Source organism: Crocodylus siamensis, chromosome 12 (genome assembly GCF_052110815.1).
Source record: "Crocodylus siamensis isolate JL-2025a chromosome 12, ASM5211081v1, whole genome shotgun sequence".
NCBI lineage: Eukaryota > Metazoa > Chordata > Crocodylia > Crocodylidae > Crocodylus > Crocodylus siamensis.
Genome location: NC_143406.1, coordinates 23,236,556 through 23,262,219, shown reverse-complemented (window position 1 = coordinate 23,262,219; position 25,664 = coordinate 23,236,556). Strand labels below are relative to the sequence as shown.

The 25,664-nt window shown below is 49.6% G+C and overlaps 1 protein-coding gene across 5 annotated transcripts in view; it reads left to right on the top strand.

The window, feature by feature from the left end:
* Positions 1-14,078, top strand: part of TFAP4 (transcription factor AP-4) — a 33,667-nt gene extending 19,589 nt beyond the window's left edge. The window contains exons 6-8 of one of the 5 annotated variants that reach the window (XM_090023423.1): positions 1,895-1,978; positions 10,703-10,861; positions 12,531-14,078. In XM_090023423.1, the coding sequence (XP_089879549.1) occupies positions 1,895-1,978; positions 10,703-10,861; positions 12,531-12,725 (438 nt within the window). In that variant the 3' untranslated portion in view covers positions 12,726-14,078. The other 4 variants (XM_090023425.1, XM_090023427.1, XM_090023424.1 and 1 more) reach the window with 4 other exon arrangements.
* Positions 14,079-25,664: the final 11,586 nt, after the last annotated feature.

Here is a 25,664-nt window from a genome sequence, read left to right as displayed (position 1 = left end):
CCTGGCTACAAGTCCTGTCTAATAGAGCTGTTGTGTCTACGTATGTAGTTTTAGATGAGCTGATAGTGGGTTGATATGAAAATATATACATAGACCCCACCCCTTCAAGTGGTAAATGAAAAATGTCATCTCCCCTCAAGATGTTCCTAGGTCTGTGTTTCTTCCACCTCTCCATGCAGTCATGGTGGCGAAGGTCGCTATTGAAAGCAAACCATGATCAAGCCGCTGTCCCCTTGCACAATCTTTGATTTCTGCTTTGAGCAGACGAAAGTCCTCAGAGTTCACCTGACTTTTTTTGCTGTTGTTGCAACCAATTTACTGAGCAGTGCTGTTGCCATGAGCACTATGTCTGAATAGTGTCCATTTGCATTTCCCAGTGCCATGAGCTGGCTGGCTTGCAACTGGAAGGCTGGCCAGGCTCAAATGATTTTATCACTGGTGTTCTGTAAAGTGTTGTCTTGGCCTCTTCTTCCTGTGTGCTGCCTGCTGCTTTGACTTGCTCTAAGGACAGGGTAACCTTTCAGCCTCTAGAGCTCTTCTGTTCAAGGCTTCATGACCCCAAGAATCCCTGTTTCATTTCAAGATGTCCCTTACTTTAATTTTTTTTTATTAATAGTATATTATTACTGATGATAATACTTATGTCTGAAGTTGTCTTTCTAACTTACTTGTTCCCTTGGATGCAAAGGCTTTAAGGATACAATATGCTGAAGAGTCATAGAAGTTTGGATTGGAAGGGACCTCAGTAGGTTGAGTCTGGCCCCCTGCCTTGCGCAAGAAAGAGTGCTGGGGTCAGACGACCCCAGTTAGGTGCTTGTCCAGTCTTTGCTTGAAGCCCCCCAAGGAAGGGGAGAGCACCACCTCCCTTGGAAGCCCATTCCAGATTCTGGCAACCCTGACTGTGACAAAGTTCTTTCTAATGTCCAACTTAGATCTGCTGTCTGTCAAGTGTTCATTTTCCTTTTCCCCCAAAGAGAGGGCAAGTGCCTTGCCTGTAGTCTGTTCTGCTACCTCTGTTCTTAGAGTATATAAACCCACTCAGGCACATTGTATTCTGCTCATTTTGTATGTATATTAGAGAGCACAAATCTCATGGAAGTGGCATTGCAGGAAAGTAACTTCCCTCTCCCACCACTGGAGGAAAGCAGAAAGAGTTGTCTTCCTGAGTTGCTTTGTAGTAGTGGCATGCTACATGTAGGATGGAGCTTTAATCAGATTGGTACAGACATGTGAAGCAAGCAGCTTAGCACTTGTTGCTTCAGTGGAGGACATTTGCTGGGAATCTAATTTGCTTAATTTAGTGTATGTGGGAAATTTAATAGTTTCTTCCTTCCAGCAGAACCCATCTGTGACCAAGGAAGGAGCAGAGCACAGACAGCAATGTAATCTAATTGATCCTCTAACAGATCCACCCTCAACTACATATTCCCTTATGGGCCCCTGGAAGTCTATCACAAGCACGTGCCCCCTGTTCAGCCTCACTGCCTTTCCTCTCTACCACCTGGGATCTGGTGCTGGGGAAAAGTATTCTTTGGTGTCTGTTTTTTGGGTGTCTCCTCATCACTGGAGCATGTTAGGCAGGGTGTAGACCACCTGTGCCCCCTTGTGCATCTAAACCACTTCACCACAGGAAAGTACCCTTTTAAATTTGGCAGACGTAACTAGTAGCTCTCACAGTGGCTGAATACTTTTGCCACTGCTAAAGCTGAGCTCCAGCTCTTCAGAGTGTTTGGGGTTGGGAGCTGGGAGGACCCAGATGCGCCCATGCAAGATCTTTCAAGCTTCTACTAATCCCATTGGAATGTTCTTTGACGCATGGCTTTGGGGTGTGCTGGTAAGCAGAGACAATGCTCCATTTCTACAACCAATATGTTGGCTTCTCTCTGGCTGGCAGGTGCGGACCCTGGAGGCCCACATGTACCCTGAGAAGTTGAAGGTGATTGCCCAGCAAGTGCAGCTCCAGCAGCAGCAGGAACAGGTGAGGTTGCTGCACCAGGAGAAGCTGGAACGGGAGCAGCAGATCCGAACTCAAGTGAGTGTGCTGAGCCCTGCTCCCTGACTCCACCATGCCACCCACTAGGGGATGGCATTTAGCTTAGCTCATCTGCAGTGAAGTTCCATGTCTTGTCAGGCTCTCAGCCTTATGTGCTGTAAGGGTCCTGTGGGAGCAGCCTGAGGGCACCGTCCAAGAATACCTCAGTCTCTGTGTTCCTCAGGCTGGCTGGGGCTGAGGGCTTGGTACTGACAGTGCTCTATGCTCAAGGAGAGGGCTGAGTGCCTAGGCCTATAGACTTCTTACATCCCCAGTTGGGTTTTAAGACACTATGGCAGTCTTGGGGGGACCTTGACCCTGTCAGACTGATGTCTGCTGCCACTAAGAGGCAGTGGTTTTCTGAGCAATGACAAGCGAGGAAGAAGACCACAATTTGCAGTTTTGTCTAATCCTCCGTCCATCAGCTGGGGCTACTCTGTGCTGCTTTCTTAAGTAGCGTTCAGGTCACGCTGGAACTCTTGTGGGCATGTAGCCCTTCAGGGTGGCATAGGTTATTATGCTGTCAGCCTGGATAAGGACTTGGATCTTAACACAAATCTGGGCGTGAGGTGGACCATGGAGCATGATGCCCAGCTCTGCTTGGCCTCAAAGGTGTGTTCTTAGTGCATGGCTGGCTGAAACCTTCTTGCCACACCCCATTATCAGTCTGCCTCGGTGCTGCCCTAGAGAGAAGCTCTCTAGCAGAATGAGGGGAGTTTACTCTCGGCTTTTCTGCTAAGGTTGTGATTGGTGGAAGGAGCAATGACTACTCCTTTTGGTTTCTCTAATGCAGAAATCTGTCCACTAGGAACTGGACTGTGGCCCAGCACATCATCCACCCAGGACATCTGCAGGGTGGCTTACAACATGGCTGACCTGGGTTGTGGTTGCACAAGCAACCTAAAGGCTGTCCCACTCATGCCTTCAATTGGCTGGTTCCCTCAGGAATTTCTTTGCCTCACGCTACTGTGAACTGGCATTCGGCCATCCACAGATACAGCCCCCTTCCCCAATTAGCAGTACACTTTGTACATTATCCATGGCCGTAACCACCCAGTCAAATATCTTGTCCAAGGGAAAAAGCAATATCAGCTCTACTGGTGAAAGGCAAATTCACTGTTGGCCAAATTCTGTCCATTAATGTGCTTTGGTATTCGGAAGTTGAGGAAGTGCCAGAATTAAAGTTGCTGCTGAACTGCAACTTCCTCCGGCCTTGGGTATTACTGTCCTGTTGAACTGCACAACTGTATGCAGTACGGTCTCTGCTGAGACCCCGCCTCATTGAGCTTTGGCTGGGCAGGATGTAGAGAATGGGGCACTGGTTGTTGAAATCCCCTAGCAATGGAGGAGCTGGATGTAGGACAGGGGTCAAAAATAAAACTTCCCCTAAAGACTCTAAAGATCATCCTCACTGGGTTTTGGTTCCTGCTTGCTGGGCAGTGACACTCCCAGATCCTTGAAGACTTAGTACTGTAAGGGCAGTGGAAATGGAGTAGGGCATGGACAGGGCCTCCTTGGCCCAAACGTCTGTCCTGCTTTCCATCCATTGCCATTGGCTCCTCACCAGCCACAAAGGAGCTCACAACAGCAGGCCACTTTTGTGGGTCTTCACTCTTGTCCTCCACAGACCTTGTGGTCCCAGGGATGCCTGTTGGAAGTTTCTGTTCCTTGGTGCCTGTCCTTCGTAGCATGTGATGCTGGGCTCCTTTGCATTGTTGGAGTGCTGGTCTGGGCACAGAAGCACAGGTGCCCTGGCTAAAAACCTGGATCATCAGCCATACGGTGCTCCTTTGCTGTCTTGGCATGCAGACATCTTTGTTCTAAGGTGCTTGCATTCACCCCTGCTGTTCCTTCACTGGCTGTAGCTTCTCACCTTGCTCCCAGGTAAGGGGGTACTGGTATACTTTGGACTTACCCATTGGATCAGTTTCTCTAGATATGCATTGTTGCAGCTGTGAGCTGAATGAGGCAAGGATGCATATAGGCCCCACCACCACTTCCATTGAACTCCATTCAGGTGCAGTACACTGAGTGCACTGCGGGTCTTGTTGCCATGATCATGCATGTCTCTCTCTCTCTCTCTCTCTCTCTCTCTCTCTCTTTAATGCTACATGTTCAGCCTTCACAGCCACACTGGAAGTCTTGCTCACTGCTAATGGGCTGTTAAGAAGCATGTGAGTCTCCCTTGAACCTGGCTTTCTCTTAGTCTTCCCTCTTACTTCTGCCTGACAGCAGGCACAGCAAACTTATTTCTGTTGCTTCCTTTTTTTCCTCCATGTAATGCTTAAACCTAGGTGTATAAAGTTGGTAACATTTATGTATTAATAACTTGGATTCTGGAGTCAAGAGCTTCCTAAGCAAGTTTTGCAGCTGGCATGTAACTGGGAAAGATTGCAAACAAACGGGAGGGTTGGAGTAGAATTCAGAAGGATCTTGATAGATTGGAAACCTGGCTTAGAAACAACAAGATGAAGTCCCATGCTAACAAATGCAAGGGGCTAGACCTGGGGAAGAATAATCAAAACACAAATACAGAACAGGAGACAACTGGGGTCTTGGTGGCTCTCAGACTCAATAGAATTCTGGAGCGTGATGCAGCTGCAAAAAAAGTGAATGCAGTTTTGGGCTGCATCAACTGGAACATTACCTATAAGATGGGAGGTAATAATGCCACTCTGCTTAGCACTGGGTAGGCTTCACTTAGAATATTGTGTGCATTCTGGACTCTATGCTTGGAAGGAAGCCATATGAGGAGAGATGGAGGAAAAATAAGCATGTACAGCTTGCAAAAGAGAGAACATAGCAGTCTTTGACTATATGAAGGGCTTCCATAGAGGAGGAGAACAACTTTTTTCCTTCACTGCAGGGAGCAGGACACTAGCAGTGGCTAGAAATTGCAACAAATTAAGTTTAGACTGTATATTTGGAAAGAGAGAAGGGTATTCTGGTTCTCCCATACCTCTGGGCTCCTGCTGTGGCTGATGCATGGAAGATATTTTCCTTGGTACTGGATTCTCAAGGGGGATTTGGTTTAACTTCTCCAGCATTCCTGTTTGGGGGTTGCTTGAGGTTTCTGCTACAAATATAAGCCTAGAGCAGAGAAAATGCCCTGGACTGCTGGAGACAACATCCAAATAACTGGATGCATTTGGAACCTGACTTGTTCGTCACATGCCAATTATTAGGCATTTCTAGGTCTAATGGGTAGTTCAGAGGTGGGGGGGAAAAAACCTACCACAGTCATTGATGAGACTCTCAAGATGTAAATTGGAGCCATCAGCTGCTCAAGGTCTGTGGCTTGTCCTGGCAGGTGTGATCAGCAGGATGTCAACTTGCTTGCCACAAGTTTGAACAGGCACTGTTTTGCCTCATGTCTCCACACCCCAACAAACACACAAGGGATCCTAAGCGCTAGTTATGCCAGGCCATACCTTTCTTTGCTTCCTTTCATTTCCAAAGTCTGAGGATGACTTGACAGAACATTGGTACAGTGATCTTGGTTAGGACATGGCAGGACTAGTTCTCTTATTATCAGTTTTTTGGATCTGGCCCAAAATGATTTATTCACTTCTGTTCCACTCAGATTAGATCTCTTATCTAACTTTGTAGCAGAGGAGTTTATGCAGATGGAGTCCTTTCACTTTACATTATAACTTCCAGTTCTGGTCAGGAGGATTTAGGTTTATCTGAGTAAATTAAGGAAATGCTGTTGAAATCCAGAATGGCTTCCACTAGGAAAGTGCCGAATGGTACCAAGTAACTGAAGGTCAAAGTCTTGACTGTGTATCCTGTCTGGTGCTAGACACACCAGACTTCTCTCATCCATAGCTGTTCCTGGCAGCTGTAAAGGATTTTTGCAACTGCTGTACCTACCTCCTATCCCTACATGCGAGTGGAATCTTTAAGTCCTTAGGAACTTGAGTGCTTCCACCCAGGGAAAGGCCTTCTGTTCCTTGGAGCTGGAGCTCCAGGTTCTCCAGGTTGCCTTGGATATCTCCCTCTCTGCATCACCTCACTGAAGGTACCTGGTGTGATATCAGTTATCTTGGTCAGGCAAGTCTTGGAGCTGAGGTCCCTGATAACTAGCTATTTCCTGGAACGTCCCATAAAGGTGAGGAAGTAGCTGGGTCTTGCCCCAAACCTCTGATGCTGTTGGATTGCACTGTGGCTTCAGATTTCTGTCGGTGGTTTCATTTTCTTGTGTCTTCTCCAATGCCCCATTGCCATCCTTGGAGCTGGGGGTGACGTTAGTACTTGGGGAGTGTATCACCTGGTAGCTACTACTCAGAACAAAGCTGCCTGGAAATTCAAGTGGCTGACTTGCAGCCTCAAAGAAGAATCTGAGCTGTGTTGCTCTATAGGTTGCATGAGTAGTCCTGCATGTTCCTTCCTATGACCAAACATGTCAGGGGGTGTGTCCAGACGAGCACTCACATGCCTCTTGCCTGGTCTCAAACCCCTTTGAGGCAGGTAAAAGGTACTGCAGAAATGAACAAATGTTCCCTGTGCTGCACATTTGCAGTGCGGGGACAAAATTAGACCCCTGGACATCCAGGGGTCAAACGAAAACCCAGGGGAAAAAAACAGGTCCTGAGGCAACCAGAGGCTCAGTCCTTCAGAGACACTCTGGTGGAGTACCAGAGCATCTCTATGATTGGCCCTGTCCCTGCTCCTAAAGCATGCTGCCTGCCTGTGCTGGGCAGGCAGCGGTTTAAGCTGCAGGGGCCCAGACCCAGCTTTTGCCAGGTAAGCAGGGGGTTGGGGGGCTGGAGGAGGGGCCTCAGGAGGCTGGAGACAGCAGGGGAATGAGCAGGGGGCTGGAGACAGCCCCAGAGGAATTCTCCTGCTGTCCCCTGCTCTCCCAAGGCTGGAGGCAGCAGGGGAAGAAGCAGGGGGCTGGAGACAACCTCGGAAACGTTCCCCTGCTGTCTCCGGCCCCCTGCTCCCACGAGGCTGGAGACAAGCCCCTGGAGATAAGCTGGAGACTTCCCCTGTTCTCTCCAGCCTCCTCCTTGTTCTCTGCTACTGCCAGTGAGTGTGGGGGGGGGGGGGGCTGGGAGAGCAAGCAGGGAGGTGGGGGAATGAACAGGGGGCAGGAGGAATGAATGGTGGATGGGGGGAACAAATGGGGAGCAGGGGAACTAATGGGGAGCTGGGGGAATCAACAGGGGTGGGGGGAATGAGCCTCCTGTTCATTCTCCTATTCTCTCCAGCCTCCTGCTTGTTCTTCTGCTCATCTCCAGCCTCCTGAGGCTGGAGAAGTGCAGGGGAATGAGCAGGGGGCTGGAGACCAACAGGGGGTGGGGTGGGGGGGAGCTGTCACCCCTGGGGGGGGCCTAAGACCCTACAGGCAGGGTAGTCCATGTGCTGTGTGTTGGGGAAGGGGGGGAGGGGTGCTCTGCCCTGTGAGGGGCAGGGGACCATTGGTGATGCATAGGGAATGCACATACGCTCCCTGAGCATGGCGGTGTACCCCGTCAAAAAAGGTGCCGCCGACACTGTCGGTGGTGCCTGTAGGTGGTTGCTGCTTGCCACCCCCCGCCACCAGTAGTGTCTGCGGACAGTTGGCTATCGCCGCTGGCCACCGCTGTCACTGCTGGTAGTGTCTGTGGGTGCTCGCTGCTCACCACCCCTCCCCCTACTGCCAACAGTGCCAACAGCATCTGCGGGAGCTCCCTGCTTCCCACTACCATCATGCTCTCACCATCACCAGCACCACTGTGCCCTGCCAGGTGCTGTGGGCATGCGGTATTCATGCAGGGGACCCACCTCTTCTAAGTAGCCCCCACACGCACAGTCCCCCCCACACCTACCAACACAGAGTCGCATCCCCCCACCCCCCTTCCCATCCCCTCCTGCAAACCCCACATCCCGCCCCCATCACACACCCACCATGTAATAAGGAAATCCAAAGCAAACATTAAAACATAGATGTTTAGGATTTATTTTATTATGATGCTAGAGACACTGATGGGCTTCCAGATTTCTTTAACATCGTAAAATATAACAATAAAACATTGCCCGTCTGCTCAGTCCCCCTTTCTCTCTCTCTTCTGTTCTAATTGTGGAAGAATGTGGATTTTGGGGTATTTTAAAAAGTGAATTTGGGATGCTGCCTCAGCAATCTAGCTGACACAAAGGGCTAGTATCCCCAGATACCAATTGCCTGGGCCCCAGAAGCTCCTGAGGTCAAGTAACCCTGAGTTGCTGGCCAGAGCAGGTTTTTGTACGGCTGGGGCCAGGGCAGGGTAGCTTTTTTACTGCTGGGGACAGCACAGGTGCTGGCCCTGGGCTCTATCTCCCCCTGGCTGCAGATCAGGGAGGAGCCAGGCAGGGTTATCTTGCCCCAAGTGGCACAATTTGCTGCTACACAACAAAGTGCATGTCTGAGCACGTGCGCTGAGGTAAAAGGCCCCGGCTCAAACCTGTACCCCTTCTATTTGAGCTGCTGCAAGCACGTGTGCTTGCATGTGTGGATGCGCCCAAGGTGGCTGAAGTAGCAAGGCTGCTGCTGCCCTGACATTTTCCTGTGATCTGTAACCTTGTAGGGCTGCTATATCAAAGCACTGTAGTCAGATAGCATCCAAAGCTGACACTGAGCTTGGGGCAGTATTTTGGTTGCTTTTCAACAGGCAGAGGTGTTCTGCTCCTTTTCTCAAAGGTCATAGTGATCTATGCCCTCATGCTGGGGAACAGATAAATCACTGGTGTTGAGGGGATGACAAGGGATCAGCATTGTTGCAAACATGCTGTCAGGATGTAGCTCCTTTTCTCCATGTGAGGTAATCTCTGCCTCCTCAAAACCAGGTGCTGGTGATTGTTGGGAACTTTCTGGAAAGCAGAAGCAGATCTGACTAGCATGATGGATTTATGGTCTGCCTCCCCATCCAGCCAGCCCTCCAGATTTGGCTCCTTCAGACTTGCTTCTTCCCCTTAGTTGAAGGGAGACCTTTTGGGAATAGTTTCGGAGATGGTGATGTTGAGGTAGTAGAGGCAGTTGAGTTGTTCCCACATGTGCAGGACAAGGGCTTCTACAAGATGAGTGTAACCAAGCTACAGCTGTGCTGGGCCAAGTAATATTGGTGCTGAGACGGACTATACTGAAAAATAAGCCATTGTTGGTTCTTTGTCAGGCTAGAAGCTTTCTGAACACACCTCATGTTGAAAGCGTTGATTCTAGAGCTTATCCATGATGCTCTGGTCTCAGCAGTTGCTGTTTAATAATCCCTCCAGCAGAAGGGGCATAGTCAAGGATAGACCATGTTGCTGCCTCCCATGGGATCAGGTCATGGTAAGCCCTTGGCAGAGGGGCAGACTCTGCTCAGGGAGACAGTGGCTGGGATAGTCTGACAGTAGAGCAATAAACTTTGTGTTAAACACCTTACATTGGCTGTTTAGAGATTGTGGTCTGCAATGTAATGCCTTCTGGCATTTCTCATACCCTCTGTTTGTGGGCCTCAGACCTTCCTGGCCAGCCCTGCTGTCTAGGGGACAGGGACAGACTTCAGGCTCAGTGACTGGTGTCTCACTATGGGGCTCCCACTTCTCTTGGCTGTGGAGTGGCAGGATTCTCGTTTGTGGTTTAAGCATGTGGTGAAGGAGAGGCGCAGACATCTGATTTTGTAGGGCCTCTGAACAGCTGCAGTCCTGCAACCACCTTGTTGAGTTGCCCAGACTGCTTGCCAGCAAACCTTCAGGGGGGTTATGTGGGTTCTTGTGTACCATCCATCTCCAGAGGCCTTAAGAAAATGAACTAATTGCTTCCCTTCAGTGTCCTCTTCCCTGGCTGGGGGTCAAGGGAGCAGAAGTAAGTGACTCCCTCTTTGCCCTTTTTGCCTCCAAAAGCCTGTATCTGCATCAACCTTTAATACTCCCAAAAAATAAATGTTGCCCAATTCTCAAAGACAGCGTCTGATCCAGCACTGGTGGATTGGGCTACAGGTCTGTCTGTCTGCACTGCTTAGCTGCTCTGTTTTATTGACCCCCCCCTTCGTGTTCACATCTGTGCAGTCTTTTAGCCTTTGTATCTTGTTGTAAGATGCGGTGTTTAATGTCAGAGCACAGATCACGACCCATCATGCACATAGCAAAGCCCAGCCTTTCCTTCTCTTACTCTGCAGGAGGGTTTGGACTGAGAGGTAGACTCATGAGCTGTCCCATGTAGGCATCCATTCTTTGGCTACAGGGGTAGTGAAGTGAAACTAGAGATACATGGGGGCAGTGTAACTGTTATCTTCTCCAGTGCCAGAATGCAGTAGTGCTGCTGGGGGATGTGACTGACTGAGTGGCTGGTGATAGACTCCAAGTGGCCCTCTGGGATTTCTGAGCCTTCTTTTTGCTCAGCCCACCAAGAGCTCATGGTTGAGCCATTATTTGTGGGTGCAGAGAGGGATGGGTGGGAACCTCAGAAAGGATGAGGAAGAGAGGGCTCCAGGAAGAGTTGGAGAAAGGTGTCTGTCCCTTGTCCCCTGAGCCATCTGCAGAATGACAGTTTCCTGGGGATGGAGCCCCAGCATTTGCTTGGTTCCCATTGCACTGTATCCTGGCCCCTGTAGCTATGGGAGAGTCCTCCTAGCCCACTCTTTATATTCTGCATCTAGCTTGTAGGCACCCTGTCACGAGTGCTGGAAAAGAAGTTACTGCAACAGTTTCAATACTTTCTCTTCCTAGCTGCTGCCAGCACATGGTCCCCCGGCACCCACCCATCATCCCACTGTGATTGTACCAGCTCCTCCTCCTTCCCATCATGTTACCGTGGTAACCATGGGTCCATCCTCTGTAATCAACACGGTCTCTACATCCAGGCAAAACCTGGACACCATTGTTCAGGTAAGGGGATATGTTTGGGGTGTGGGAGGTGGGGAGAAGGGGTGGAATGGGAGAAAACGGCAGGTACCTACTAGAGAATGGGGAAGGTTCATCTTGGGGCATCCTTTAGCAGTAGCCCCTTAGTAGGCTGAAGCTGGGGACCCTAGGAAGGCATTGAGAGAGGTGGTTAGCTGTGTTAGCCTGAAGTTGGGCAGGGCAGGCTGGCACCTTGGAGACTAATTGGCTTGGGGAAGCATGAGCTTTTGTAAGTGACAGCCTACTTCTTCAGGTGCTGTGAATGGGCTTGCAGAAAGAAGATGTTGGGGCTGATGTTGAGCAAACCTCCCAAAGCTGCCTGTGGTGTGGTGCATAGTGCCGAGATTGCCACATGCTCAGGAACAGGAGTAGTGTGGGCCCAGAGAGAGTCTGTCAGCAATGCCAGACCCAGAAGGACCGTCTGTCAACATCACCAGACCCTGGAAAAAATGCTATTTCAGCCTGGAGCATTTTGGCAACATCTCCTAGTTTCATCCTGCTCTTGAGTCAGATGCAGTGCTTCACCACCTAAGGCATTGGGAATGAAGTTGGCCCTGGGCCTGGGCCTGGGCTGGTGCATACTGCAAAGCAGGATGCTGTTTGCCATTGATGGGGACCCAGCTGGGACTAATGGGAGACTGGGCACTAGAGGAGCCTCTCTTTTTAAAGAATATGGATGCCCAGGTGGCTCATCCCCTGGGCAGGGCTCCCCTGCCTCCATTCCTTCTCACTGGGCGCATCTACATGAGACACTTACTGAAAAGTAGCATAGTTTATTACACAGTAAGCATGTGTGTGTACAGATAAACATGCTTACTGTACAGTAAACCTTGCTAATAGCAAGTAAATTTGCTGCCTGTGAATGCAAGTAGCAAATGTATTCATGAGTAGTTACTGTGCAGTAGCACTTATATAGATGCCTAACCAAGAGCAAATCTGCCCTTGCCCCTGGAAGGTGCCTGCTGCTGGGATGGATTCTGCCACTGGAGCCCAGGTAGGGACTGTGACCCCTTTCCTTGGCAGCAGGGAGCTCCGAGGCCCTTGCTTCAAGATTCCAACTGGGGAGTTGGGGCAGGGAGATACCTGTAGAGCTGGCGCTGGGAGATAAAGATCTCCCAGCACCAGCCTCATGGTTGCAAAGACTGGGGAGCCTGTTCTCTGCTCAGCTCCATGATTATCATGCTGGGTGGGGAACAGGCTGCCCAGCCAGGGGCTCACTGGTAGCTGCCCCACCAATGGACTAGGGTAGGGGGCTGGGACCTGCCCCTCAGCTGCAGCTCTCTCCAGGTCCCCTGCCCTGATCATGGAACCGAGGCTCCTCGCTCCTCGCAGCAGGCAGTCCCCCTTGGGGCAGGGAACAATATCCCAGCCCTGGCCAGAAAACAGCTATCTCCTGGACCAGTGCTCCATGCCAGCCCCTGGGCTAGTACTCAGGGGGAGCATCAAGTTCCCCCTGGTGGCGGGCGGCAGGGTCCCGTTGCAGGGCTGCAGGAAGTGGGAGCAAGTTTGCTGCTAGGAGCACCAAATCATCTGATTTCCATGCATGTGTAGATGCCTGCCCAGGAGCATTTACTTGTGAGTAGTTTTACTAGTAGGTAAACTGATCTCGGATCAAAGGTATGTGTTGATGTGCCCACTGTGTGTTCTCTGCCAGGCAATCCAGCACATTGAAGGGACACAGGAGAAGCAGCTGCTGGAGGAGGAGCAGAGGCGCGCGGTCATTGTGACGCCTGTCCGGGTGTGCCCGGAGCCCTCCAACTCCGACACTGCCTCTGACACAGAGGGTGACGACAGTGACGCAATGGATCAGAGCAAGGAAGATGTCTCGGGGGAGGGGGAACTGCCCTGACACCCCCCCCAGCCAACAGCTGGGAATGGGGGCAGGGGAGGGGAATGTCAGAGAATATGCTGAAATTTTTACAAAATACAATGAAATTTGGGTCTCTTTTATGACCTTTTCCAATACTGTAAATCAGAGCGCTAGAACCAGACAAGCTGAATGGTCACTCTTCAGTTCAAAGCAAGTGGGGGTGGGGGTGGGGGAGGGCGGTAGGGAGGAGGGGTGCAGTGTTAATGGGTCGGCACTAAGGGGCAGTGTTAACTAGCAAAGGGCCAAAACTGGAACCCGGGATCTGAGCCCAGAAGAACTGCTGAGGATTTGGATAATGGGGCCCCTGGCTCCAGATCACTCCCTACCTACAGTGAGTCTCTCAAAAACCAAACCAGCCTCGGTTTAATCCACCACTGGTGTGGCCAGGTGATATCCAGCATGGGGGCTTGGCAGTATCTGTGGACCAGCCTGAGTAATTGTTTCTGTTTGTTGATAGCTTTTGTTATTTTTAAAAAAAGGAGGAAAAAAACCTTAAAGGGACACTTAGCTGAAGTCGCACTGCGCAAAACGCGTAGTCTCCACCCCTCTTCCGAGCTCCCAGTCCAACTCACAGGGAGCAGAGAGGAAAGTGTCAGGCTGCTAAGGCAGGATGACAGTGTGCCTGGTGGGTGTGTAGTCAGTTTTGCTACTTTTGCAACCCCTTTGCCAGTTCCCCCATGTTTGAGCCCAGATGGCAATGGGAAGAGAGAGACTTCAGAAAGCCAAAGTGGGGGCCGGGGATTGTAAAAGCAGCAGAGTGGTCAGGGGACCCAGGGGAAGGAGCGTGCCCTCACTTTGAAAAGGAAACATTGATTTTAAATTTGGCCATGTTCCTTTACTTTTAAAATACAAAAATCCTGATAAATCCACAGCCATCCCAGCCCCCACAGTGGGAGCTTCCCAGCCCAACAATATCTGCTTCACATTCTTTGTTTTCTCTTTTGTTTCTTCCTGTAAGCACTTAATCCATTGTGTGGGGTCTGACAGGTCAGAAGAACTCTTCTGTTTTGTGATTGTGTTGCTTCCATCTTTTTTGGTTGTTTTTTTAATTTCCCTGTCTCCCCTCCATGCCCCTCCCTGTTTGGCTGTAGGTTTAGGCCAGTGTTGTGTAGAACCTTGTCGGTATTTGGTAGGTTCCTCCCCAGCCGCAGTTGTCTCCGTTTCTTTCATTTTTGTATTTTTTTGTTTTTGTTTTTTTACGATTTTTCAGGTCTTTGTGTTCATTGAGAAGCTATTATATTTTGTTAAGAAAGTGGAAAAAAAAATGAGGCTTGTGCCTTTGTAAAGAAACAAAATAAAGTTTGTACTTTGTTTTTTAGAATTTCTGCCTGGCATCTGTCTGTGGAGTCCTGTGCCAGGCATCAGCAGGGCTATGGCCTGTGTAACTGGAGGGGGAGTGGGCTGGGATCCTGGGGCTGCTCTTGGGACGTTTGCAATATCTTTGAGTTGGTCTTCAGACCCGTGAGTGCTGGTGAGAACACCCCATCCATTTTGTTTCTGCTTGGATTTGCCAAATCCAGAAATGAGGGGATGTAGCCAGCTCTGGCCCCAAGCCAGAGTGAGAAGAGGTGTTCATACAGCCTCTGCAGCAACCCTGGGAGTCACCAAGAAATGGGTTCTGCCTTTACACCATCTCCATGTTCTTGGCCAAACTGGCAGGCAGCACAGAAGTGTCCTGAGTGCAAGCTTCAGCATGCACCTGAGCGCTCAGTCTCGGCCTCGGTGGCACCAGGTTGAATGCTCAGGGCTGTTCCTGAGCTATTCTTGCTGCCTCATTTATGAGCTTTGGCATGTACAGAGTAGGTGCAAGGGGGAAGGGCTTGTTTTCTCAGTTCTGTTCCTGGGTATACTCCACAGCCTGAAGAGCAGCTTTCAGGACTGCTGTAAGAGCTTGGAGTTGGCACACAGAGGCAGGGTGTGGGTGGCCTATGGTACAGTGGCAGTGCACTGTGTACCCCACAGGTGGTGTTGATGTGCTCTTAGACACCAGATGTATCCAATGAGTTGGGTCTGGCAACTTTACTGCATTTGCTGTCCATGTAGAACCTGGTTCCATTAAACAAGAGTGTCTACCTCTGACAGTTGCCAAGAAAATCTCTGTAGTGTGAATAGGTTGTGCCATGTGCCAGCTCCCTGGACCAGTAGCTGTGGGAGCTAATTCTGCAGTTCTCACTCCATGTGGCACTTACTGCTGAAAGAAACTGATTGCGTTAGTGCATGGGATGGGGAGGATTTGAGAAATGCGAAGGGAAGGTCTGTCCTGTACTTGGTGGCAGCTGTTCCAAAAGGGCCTTTTATTATACTGTACCCACTAGCTGAGTACAGCAGCCCAGATCTGCCACAAATAGGGATTGTCTTTAAATTTATACCCTGGTTCATGAGCCACAATTACAAGGTTGTGGCTTTAACCTTCTGTCACCTTCTGTAGCAGGGAGTGATGGAGACATGAGGCTGGACACTGCACAGTAGATGGACCGAAGCTTGCTCTGGGGAGGTCCATCAGACTGCATGTGGAATGCTGATAACATCCTCTTTGACCTAATGCCAGTGCACATGGTGCTTGGAGGACACCCCAGTTGCCCTCCGGGTCATGGCTAAGAAAACTGCCAGTTCCTGTGGCCCTGATCTTCACATTCAGTCTCTCAAAAATAAGGGCCCAAAGTGAACCTCTGGGCTTGCAGGCACGTTGATTTCTAGTAGCACTTGCTCATGGCAACTCAGCAGCCATACTTAGGAATTTCATGCTCCCTCATGAGCACCAAAGCTACTCAATAATCTCTCTGAGCCATTGTGTGCTAGCGATGTATGGACTAAGCCCAGGACTGCTATTGTTGTGCACTCCCCTACCCACATCCGGCTGCTCCACTCTCCCAAGTTCCATCTTTGTTCCTGGATCCTGTGGGATGTCAAATAAGCAGTATCTTGAATTGCCCAGAAAGGGGGCCGTTACAGGTTACTTACTGTAATCGTTGTTCAGTAAAGAAACAACCTTCCTTCTAGGACTTTGTCTTGCTCCTGTCACCATAGGCTTTTCCACACGCAGTAGTAGCAATAGCACAATCCCTGGGCTGCTTCCCTTCCTGGGCTAGGGATAGTGTCTGTGGGAGAAACCATCCCATAGATAGCTTGGGGTTGGGGGAGGAGAAGAGCATGGATGATGCCATGAATATTCCTTTTGGTACAGTGTAAGAGGCCAATTGAATGGGAAGCTTTGTGCTATTTTCTAAAGGGAATTGGAGTCCACATTCATCTCATCATCTTCAGAAGTCCAGTTAGCCTGGTGGGCCTTAGGAAGGCTCAAATACTGTCTTGAAAGATTTTTTGAGCTGCATTAACTCAGTTTGCACATCTGTTTCCATGACACTTTGGTTGGTTAAAAGCGCAGCAGTGGGATATGGCAGAAATCTCAGGCCTTTACCATAGACAATGAGGCAGTGGAAATAGCCCCATGAAAGTAGTGGTTTAGGTTTCTGTCATGGTACTGAAAATGAGTGCTGTTAAGGCAATGGGTGTCCTCCATCCAGTGACAGCAAAATCCACTGCTGGCAAAAGCTCAATGAAAGTAATAATCCTGACAAAGATGCTGGGTGGCTCCACTGCAGGCAGCCACTGCTGAACTCGTTTCCCCAAGTGCCTTCTTCCCCCCAGGCAGGCAAGGTTCTTTGGGTATCAACTATTTACCTCGCAAAAAACCTTGCTGCTTATGGCCTTAAACCAGGGGTGAGCAAAATGCAGCTCACCAGGCCATTCTATCTGGCCTGCAGGGCCCCTAAAAAATTTAGAAAATATTTATCTGCCCCTGGCTGCCTATCATGTGGCCCTCCATGGCTTGCCAAAACTCAGTAAGTGGCCCTCCACCCAAAATAATTGCCTGCCCCTGCCTTAAACCAACATGGCTACAACCTCTACACCCTTTCTTCCCTCCAGGCCTCACAAGAACGTGGTACTTTGAACCCTACAGGCAAACTTGTGTGTAGGAACAGAGACTCCATCTCCCAAAAGCCTGTTCAGGGCAGGGTGTATGAACGAGGAATATGCACAGACAATGGGAACAGAATGCACTCCCTGAAACAGGAACGATCAGCAGCACCAAGAGCAGGGGCTGGGGGTGTATAAGGCTGCTGGTTTCCTTTCCTTAGCTGACTGTGCAGACTAATAGAATTAACATCAGAGGAGGAGGCTGATGGGTTGCCACCTTTTGCACTACCAGGTGTACTTATACCCTAGAGCATAGACTCAGCTTTAGTTAGCTAAGCTAAATCAGGTCTCTGCTATGTGGCGGTAGAGAAGAAAAATCTTGAAAATGTCCCCAGAAGGCCCAGGCAGCAGGTGAAACCCTCTGATTTCATGTCGTCATGACCTGGCTGTCATGGCTGGATCTTGAGTTGGTTTCAAGCCCTGGTGGGATGAGAGACACTGTGCCTGAACTTCTGGGGGTTGGCAACAGTATTAAAGCTCCCTCAGCTGTTTTCATTAACGTAATTTCTGCAGGAGAGCCTTGTGGTAATATCCTCCTCTTGCTGCAGTTGCCTGAGTTACTAGGTAGGCTGGGGTCCTCTGTGCAGTCAGCATATAGAAAGAGGGTGGCTTGGGGTTATGGTGTTGATGGTTATGGCCACTAGGTGGTGGCATTGCTCCACTCACTCTGAACACTGGTCCTAGGCTGAGCTGATGTCCCCACCAGGCATCTTACACACTCAAAAATGCTGGAAATTACTGGAAGCAAATTGGCCCCATTGAGCCCATATCTAATGTGGGGAGGTGGAAAAACTGTCAGCACAGGCTCAAGCAGGTGGGGGATAGGCTAGAAAAGGGCTCATGCTAGCTGAGTTCTTGACATCCAGTCCTAGGCCAGCCATCAGTCAGCCATAGGAGAGAGTCATGTTTCTCAGGAAGGACTAATTTGGTGAAGGGGTCTCTTGGGCTTCTAAGGGTGGAAAATTAGAGAGAGTGCAGTGTCCTGCTGGATAGCTGCTCGTCCCAGCACTCCTCTGATGCCTGCAGAAGCCAGTTCCCTGTTCAGAGCTGGTTGCTTTGAGGGGCCCACAAGGAGATGCTCACAAAGCACTGGTCTCTACAGTGTGGTCTTATTTGCCTTTAAGGGCAGAAGGGGTAGGATCACCACTAAACCCCTCTCCCTTTCTCTCTCTAGCTTCCCCTTGCTCCCTTTTGGTTCTGTGTGGCCCTCAGTAGCCACCCAGCCAGCCCAGGGTCATGCCAGCAGCACAGGGCTGTACCTTGTTGGAGAGCAGATCATAAAGTTTGTGACCTTACTGGGGATTGTGCTCCTTGTGAGGATGACAGGTCTACTCATCTACCACGGCTATGTTTCTAGTCATGGGTGTCTGCTGTCCTGAGCTGTTGCCTGGCACATGCTGGAGGGTAAATGGGAGAGGCCAGATAGGCCTGCTCTCTGGATCTCATTGGAGTCATGCTTGGTGGCAGGACAGAGGGGCACTGAAGGGGAAAAAAAACCCTAATAACTAAAGCTCCGTCTCCCCTGCAACCCAGTCCCTGACCTCCCACCCCTTTCATCCAGGTGTTTATCATGACTAAGTCAGAGCGAGAGCAGGCCCTCTGTGCTCTGCCCATGCACACACAGACTGAGCCTATGTTTTCCACCCTGCTTGGCTGACCCACCTCCATGCCCCTTTGTTAATTGTCTCCTGGCTCCCACTCCTCCAGCTGATCCTTCACCTATGGCTCCATACTCTTTTTTCCTCAGCTTTCCTCTTTTCTCCCCTTTTGCTCACTTTGCTCATTTCTCTCTTCCTCACTCTGCTCCTCTTCACTTGGCTCTCAGCCCTCTTCCTCTTTCCCTACACATTTCTCCTACTCATTGCTAACATCACCCACACCCCTCTGTGGGTCTGCTTGCTGGGGATTGTCTTGAGGAGCCTAGGCAACAGAGGCTGGGGATCCGAGGATGGTCTGAAAGTGCTGGGGCCCACATTCTATATACTATAATGCCTGGCAGGGCCTGTCTCAGGAATGTCTCTATTGCTTACAGAGCTGAGGACAGAGGTAGTGTCATTGGCAGCTGCGACAGGAGGGCCCTCTCCTGCTGGTGGAGGAGATGCTGTTCTTTGGCCTGCAGCACAGGGAGACTTGACTCCTCATGGTTTTGAGAACGGGGGGGTCTGTTCGTTCTGAGCATCTTGTCACCGAAGTTTCCTGTGAGGCAGAGGAGCAACATTAGAACCAGTTTACAGATGGGGTAACTGAGGCACAGGATGCTGTGATGACAGCCAGGCAGCACCAGAAAACTAACCCAGGACTCCAGGCACCTCATCCTGTGCCAGAGCCCCTGGAGACTTCCCATGCCAGTCACGTTGTACTTTCACTGTGCTGCCAATGGCAACGACTGTGTTTGAATCAAAGCTCTCCCACCCAGGTCTGCCTATCCTCCACTCAGCTCTGCAGCACAGTCACGATCCTGGGCTAATGATGGCTTGCAGGGCCCCTGTGGGAAGAAGCTGGTATCACACACATCCAGTGGGTGAGGGGGAAGGAGGAGAAAACCCATAGCTTCCAGGCAGAGCTGGGAAACAGTTTGTCAGGCCAGGCAAATTGTGTGGAAATGACAAATGGGGCTTTGAACAGGCAAGCTGAAGGCCCTGCCAAGGACTTCCTTGAAGCAGGATCCTGCTCCTCAACACCCTTTCTTGCATCAGCAGGTGCATCAGAAGCAGGTCTAGGGAAGTGATACTTCCCCTCTATGCGGCATTGGTGAGGCTGCAGCTGGAGTATTGCATCCAGTTTTGGGCGCTGCACTTCAAGAGGGATGTGGACAACCCTGAGAGGGTCCAGAGGAGGGCTACTCATATGATTGAGGGCCTGCAGGTAAGACCCTATGGAGACAGACTGAGGGACCTGAATCTCTTCAGCAAGAGAAAGCTGAGAGGCGATCTTGTGGCTGTCTACAAACTCATCGGGGGGGGGGGTCAGCGGGGAATAGGGACACTCTGTTTACCAGGGTGCCCCTCTGGTTTACTGGAAATAATGGCCACAAACTGAAGGAGAATAGATTTAAATTGGACATAAGGAAGAAATTCTTTACAGTAAAGTTTGCTAAAATATGGAATGGGCTTCCAAGGGGGGTGGTGCTTTCCCCTACCTTGGAGGTGTTCAAGAGGAGATTAGATAGGCATCTGGCTGGGGTTACTTAACCCTCCTTAATGAAAAGCTGACCTCTTTAAGGAATTCTTCACCTCCATATTCCTGAACAGGGACCAGGACATCTCTCCCACTAGAACTGTGGACAGACCCAGGGGAGGCACTGCCATGCCTAGGATCAGGGACGACCTACTTAGGGAACTTTTGGAGGGGCTGGACATGTTTAAATCAGTAGGTCCAGATGCTCTTCACCTGAGGGCGCTGAGGGAAGTGGCGAGGGTCATAGTGGGGGCCTTTATGAGCTCTCGTGGGGCATGGCCAGATACCAGAGGATTGGAAAAGACCAATGTGGTCCCCATTTATAAGAAGGGGAGAAAGGAGGACCCTGGCAATTACAGGCCAGTCAGCCTTACCTCAGTCCTTGGGAAGACCTTTGAGAAAATTATCAAGGAGCACATCTGCAGGAGCCCAGCAGGGGAGGTGATGCTCAGGGGCAACCAACGCAGGTTCATTGAGGGCAGGTCCTGCCTGACTAACCTGGTTTCTTTTTATGATCATGTCACAGAGTCCCTGGACGAGGATGTCAGGGTGGATGCTGTCATCCTGGACTTTAAGAAGGCCTTTGATGTGGTTTCCCACCACATTCTCTTAAAAAAACTAGGTGACTGCACTGTTGATGCCTACACAGTCAGATGGGTGGCAAATTGGCTAGATGGTCGCACCCAGAGAGTGGTGGTGGACGGGTTGTTTTTGACCTGGAGGGATGTGGGCAGTAGAGTCCCCCAGGCCTCAGTTCTGGGGCCTGTACTATTTAACATCTTTATCAGCGATCTGGATGTGGGCATGGAAAGCACTCTGTCCAAATTCATTGACGACACCAAGGTGTGGGGCGAGGTGGGCACACTGGAGGGGAGGGACAGAATCCAACTAGATCTAGACGGGTTACAGAGGTAGGCGGATGAGAATAGGATGGAATTCAATGCAAAACAGTGCAAGGTGCTGCATCAAGGGAGAAGAAACCAGCCACACACCTATAGGCTGGGGAACACCCCTCTTGTCAACATGGTGGCAGAAAGGGATCTTGCAGTCATTGTTGACCTCAGGATGAACATAAGCTGCCAATGTGAGGGTGCGGTCAGTAAGGCCAACTGCAACTTGTGCATCCAATCCCTCAGTTCCAGTTGTGCTGGGGATTGTGGAATCAGAGTGAAGTACAGCTGAAAGGGACCTCTGGAGGTCTAGTCCAACCTCCTGCCTGAAGTTGAATGAATTGAATAAAATAAATGGGAATTTGATAATTAATATCTTTGAGAATTTGGCCTTAAGTGCTTTAGTCAGGGTTTAATGTTTTATTTCCATGTGGTTGTGCCTTTCCCTAAAATTCCCCTTTTCAAATGCCATTTTCCACATCTGACCTTTCATCTCCTGGTAAATACTTCCAGGCAGGTGGAATAAAGCTCAAGGGTGAAGTTACACATACATTTAGACTAGACTAAATCTGTGGAATATTAAGTCTTATTGAAGTTGGAACATGCTTGAGCAGTCGCACATTAAGAGTTAAAACTTTTTCTTGCCTGCAGAGCTCTGACTTGCCACTAAAGGGCTGGCAAGCAGCGATGTGGCTATTAGTTAGGACATCTGGGGCATGTGTAGATGAAACAGGGGCCCTAAAGTGAAGCGGTGGTTTTAAAAAACACTGCTTCAATTTAGGGCTGATTAAACCCCTGTATTGTGCATACACCTTACTGACTTACTTGCCTCTCTGGTGGGGAGGGGATGGAAAGCTGTTGGTGGGCAGAGTGGTCCCTGGGCTGCAGGGGTGACTGGTGCTTCCCTCCACAGCAGCGGCAGTCTCCCCACAGGCACCTGGCTCAGGTGGTCCCGGGGGACACCGCAGCAACAGAGGGAAGCATTGGGCCTCCATGCAGCTCAGGCAGGCAGGCTCTGGGGAGGTGGGGAAAGATCAGACTCGCCACTTTTCTTGGGCAGAAGTGCTTTTCTGGGTGCTGCCAGGCTTTCTTCAGGGCTTCCTGCAGAGCTGGGGAGCTGCATGGAGCCTGGTGCATTTACGGCACATTACGCCACCAAATTTCCTACAGCGACTGGAATTAATGCGGACTACACCACTGATGCGTGCAAACATCGACACCATGAAAACAGTGCACAAACATTTAGCCCGCTTTAAAAGTGTCATGTACAAATGCTTCTCGTTTCGTCTACACTTGGTCCTGGGCTCTATCCCTATCCTGGGCTAGGGGCTGGGGGTGGGAGCAGTGCAATTTGGGATGCTGGAGGACTACAAATGCCTTGTTTTATATTCACGGAGGAGACTGAAGTTACCGTAATGTGAGCTAGGTAGCACAACTCATAGTGAGCTGTTGCCTGAGGTGGCATAACTTTGAGAAGCTCAGAAGGCATTTAGCATAAGTTAAGAAGTTTTAAAGTGTGGACGATTCTGTTTTAAATGCCTTTAGTGTGGTCTAAGTGTAACATGTAACTTCACACCTAGAATGCCTTAAGTTTAGAGTAATGATGTAGTTACACATTATAATTATCACATTTTAACTCTAAGGAACGTTAGGCCATGCTAAACATAGTATGTGTTGTGAGCAGTTGCACACTGAGGATTAATACCATCTCTAAGGAGCACACCTTAGACTGCCAGCATAGGGCCAGCAAGCAGGGGCATGGCCAGGAACTGCCAAGTCTGCTCTGTGTCTGCCCAGCTCATCAGCTCTTTAACGGCAGTATAGGCTCCAGGATGAGGCTTCTGCTAGCCCCAGTTGGGCCCCCATTGCCCCTGTCACCCCCATACCAGCCCAGATTGGGCCCAGATCACACTCACCATCCTAGATCAGGCCCATACTGCCCTCCCCAGGCCCTATAGCTGTCTGGCAGCTCCCTGTGGGGAAAGGAGGAATGGGGAAGTAGTGGTGTGGCAGAGGGAAGGGGACAGAGAAGGTGGGTGGGTGGGTGGGTAGCTGCTGAGCAGTCATGGGGCCTGGTGTGGGTAGGGGTGGCCTAGACTCCATGTATGTGGGTAGCTGCTAAACTCACCTGACTGCTTGCCCCCCACGGCTGCCAAGCAGCTCTTAATCTCCCTTCCTGCCTCTATTCCCCCTTTCCCTCCTCCCCCTATCTGCTCTTTCCCCCTCTACTCCTGCTCCCCATCGCTTCTCTCTGCCCTTCTTCATCTCATCCCCCAATCCTCATGCACTCATTTCTCACTCACTGGCTGTCCCTGGATGCTAATCCAGGGCATTAGAGTCTGGATGATAGCTAGTCCCTGCAGCAGAGGGCTGGGATCAGTGTCTCCTAGGATATTGGAGGTCTGCAAATTGCTGGTACAGTATTAACTTCATGGAGCAGACGGAAGTTACTGCAACAGGAGCTATCTAAATTGAACATTACACTGAGCATTACATGTTTAAAAGGTAACATGTAATGTCATCCTAAAAATTTAAAAATACAATTCTGACTCTGATCTCATTTACCCTGAGATGTACATGTTTGAGGCCATTGAGATCTATGGATTTACACCAGTGAAAGAAGAGGAGAATCAGGTTCATTTTAAAGATGGTTTTTGATAGCCATAAGTCAGAAATTGGTGCTGTTTAGGTTTAGAACTTGATAGGGGGTTGCTGTCCTTGTTTAATGTACTGCCTTCTAGGTAAGAATATAAGGGACACCATGTTTCTTAAATTACACTATCTCTTCATTAACAGCACCATTTAGAGAGACACTTTAAGTGCTGCTAGCATTCCAGCCTCATATGCAGAGTTGCTGGTGCCTTTCCCAACCATCCTTTTCTGCAACCTATACTCCTTCCTTCAGGTTCCATGCAGGTTGCTATATTTTTCCCATTAATACATGTGGCTGTTAATGCTTTTGGGCCAGCTATTTCTGACTTCCTGGAACTAAAGGTACATAGTTAAGTGAAGGGACATGGGTTTCTATATACACCTCCAGCTAGGTCTCACCATTCTTCAAGCCTGATGCTTTTAAACATAGTCCTGTTTGCATTGTTACTGTTGGCAGAGAGATGTTTCCATCTAGTTCTCATTCTATTGACAGGGGCACTGTGTCAGCTTTCGGTATTGATCCTCTATTTGATTTCCTCTGACTTTCTGGTATCAGGCCAGCTGATACCTATGCGTGTTTGTAGACATTCCTGTTTTGGCTGCTGCAACTGCATATGTGTTTGCATGATCAGGATTTCCCACCACTTTAAAAGTCTTTTCAGTGCTTTTAGCTAACCCTGTTCTGAGAGGTTTTCTTTCCCTGCGCCCCGGCTTAGCATTCTCGATCGAGTTGTGCATACACTGAGTGTCTCAAAGTGTCTCAAAGACTTGTAATTACTTTCCTTCACCAACAGGTGGTGCTGTGCTTTTTCTTCAGCTAGTAGGTGGCACTGTGAATTTATTTTATGTGTTATTCTTAACCCCTCTCTCCCACTGCTCAGCTGACCAGGTACAGGTTTGAGTGAGGCGGAGCTTTGAAAATACTTTCAAACTGCAATACTTTTATTATTTTAAATATATGCAGGTAGGAAAATGGCCGAGCAAGAGCAACCCCTCAGTGGTGTGCAATAAGTGGTAGTTTTTTATCCCTTGGTAATTTTTTTTCTGCCACCTGTAATGCATGTGCCCCCCGTGTACCCACCATCCACACCCCCCTGCCTGTTGTACTCGTAGGGTTCATAGCTGCCTACCACTGTGGCATCAACAGAATGGTAAGTTTGCAAAATTTTGTGTTTGCTACCCCTACCCTAAGACTTCCTTGAACATTTCTCTTTTCAACCCTTCCTGTGTCAAACATTCTCATTCCAGAGTCACAGAGAATAGTCCAGGTGGACACTGCCTGTCAGGCATTTCTTTTAACATATCTACTGGCCCCTTGGTTTTGTACCTCCTTTCTTCCCCCTTTCTCCAAACAATGCAGCAAGCCCTCTGACCAATGAAGGAGAGAAAAAAGAACAATAAAGAATGAAGTGTAGTGTTTAGATTTTGTATAGATATTTTGTATAGATGTAGTTTTATCGATAGAGATGTTTTGTATAGATAGAGATAGCTTTAATATTTAATATTATTATTTATATATAAATTTCCTTTAATTATTATCTATTATTTAAGTACTTTTACTTAGTCCTTTTATTTTATTTTTATTTTTAAAAAGGTACTGCTTTTTCTGTTAATAACAGTCTTGTAATTTTTTTGTCTATATATGTGTGTGTCATGTTTTATTTCATAGGCAGATTGTCATGGCTAATCAGGCCTGTGTGGGATGGGTTGGCAGACCTGATGACCGCACCCTCCTCAGCCAGTCTGGGGATGCTTTGCTTGGGTGGGGTCATTTATGGAGTCATGGCATTACTGGAAAGAGTTGCAGGGTGTGCTGTTATCGGAGGTTGAATGCTTCCCCCCCCGACCTGCATTCCAATGTACAGTGAGCCTGTGGGTGAAGCCAGCACCCTCCCCACCCCACCCCATCCCCAGAGGCAAGCAGGCAAGAAGGCATGCATGGATCTTTACTTAACATGTGATCAAGACAGGCAGGCGGTGTTTTGACTTCTGTTGGTTTAAACCCCCATTCTTCTTTTTTCTTCCCCTCCCCGCAGAACACTACGGACATCATTGACGAATGCACGGTCACATGGGTGGCAAACTGGCTCCAGGGGCGCACCCAGAGGGTGGTGGTGGATGGGTCGATGTCAACCTGGGAGGGTGTGGGCAGTGGAGTCCCCCAGGGCTTGGTCCTTGGGCCGGTGCTGTTCAACATTTTCATTAGCGACCTGGACAAGGG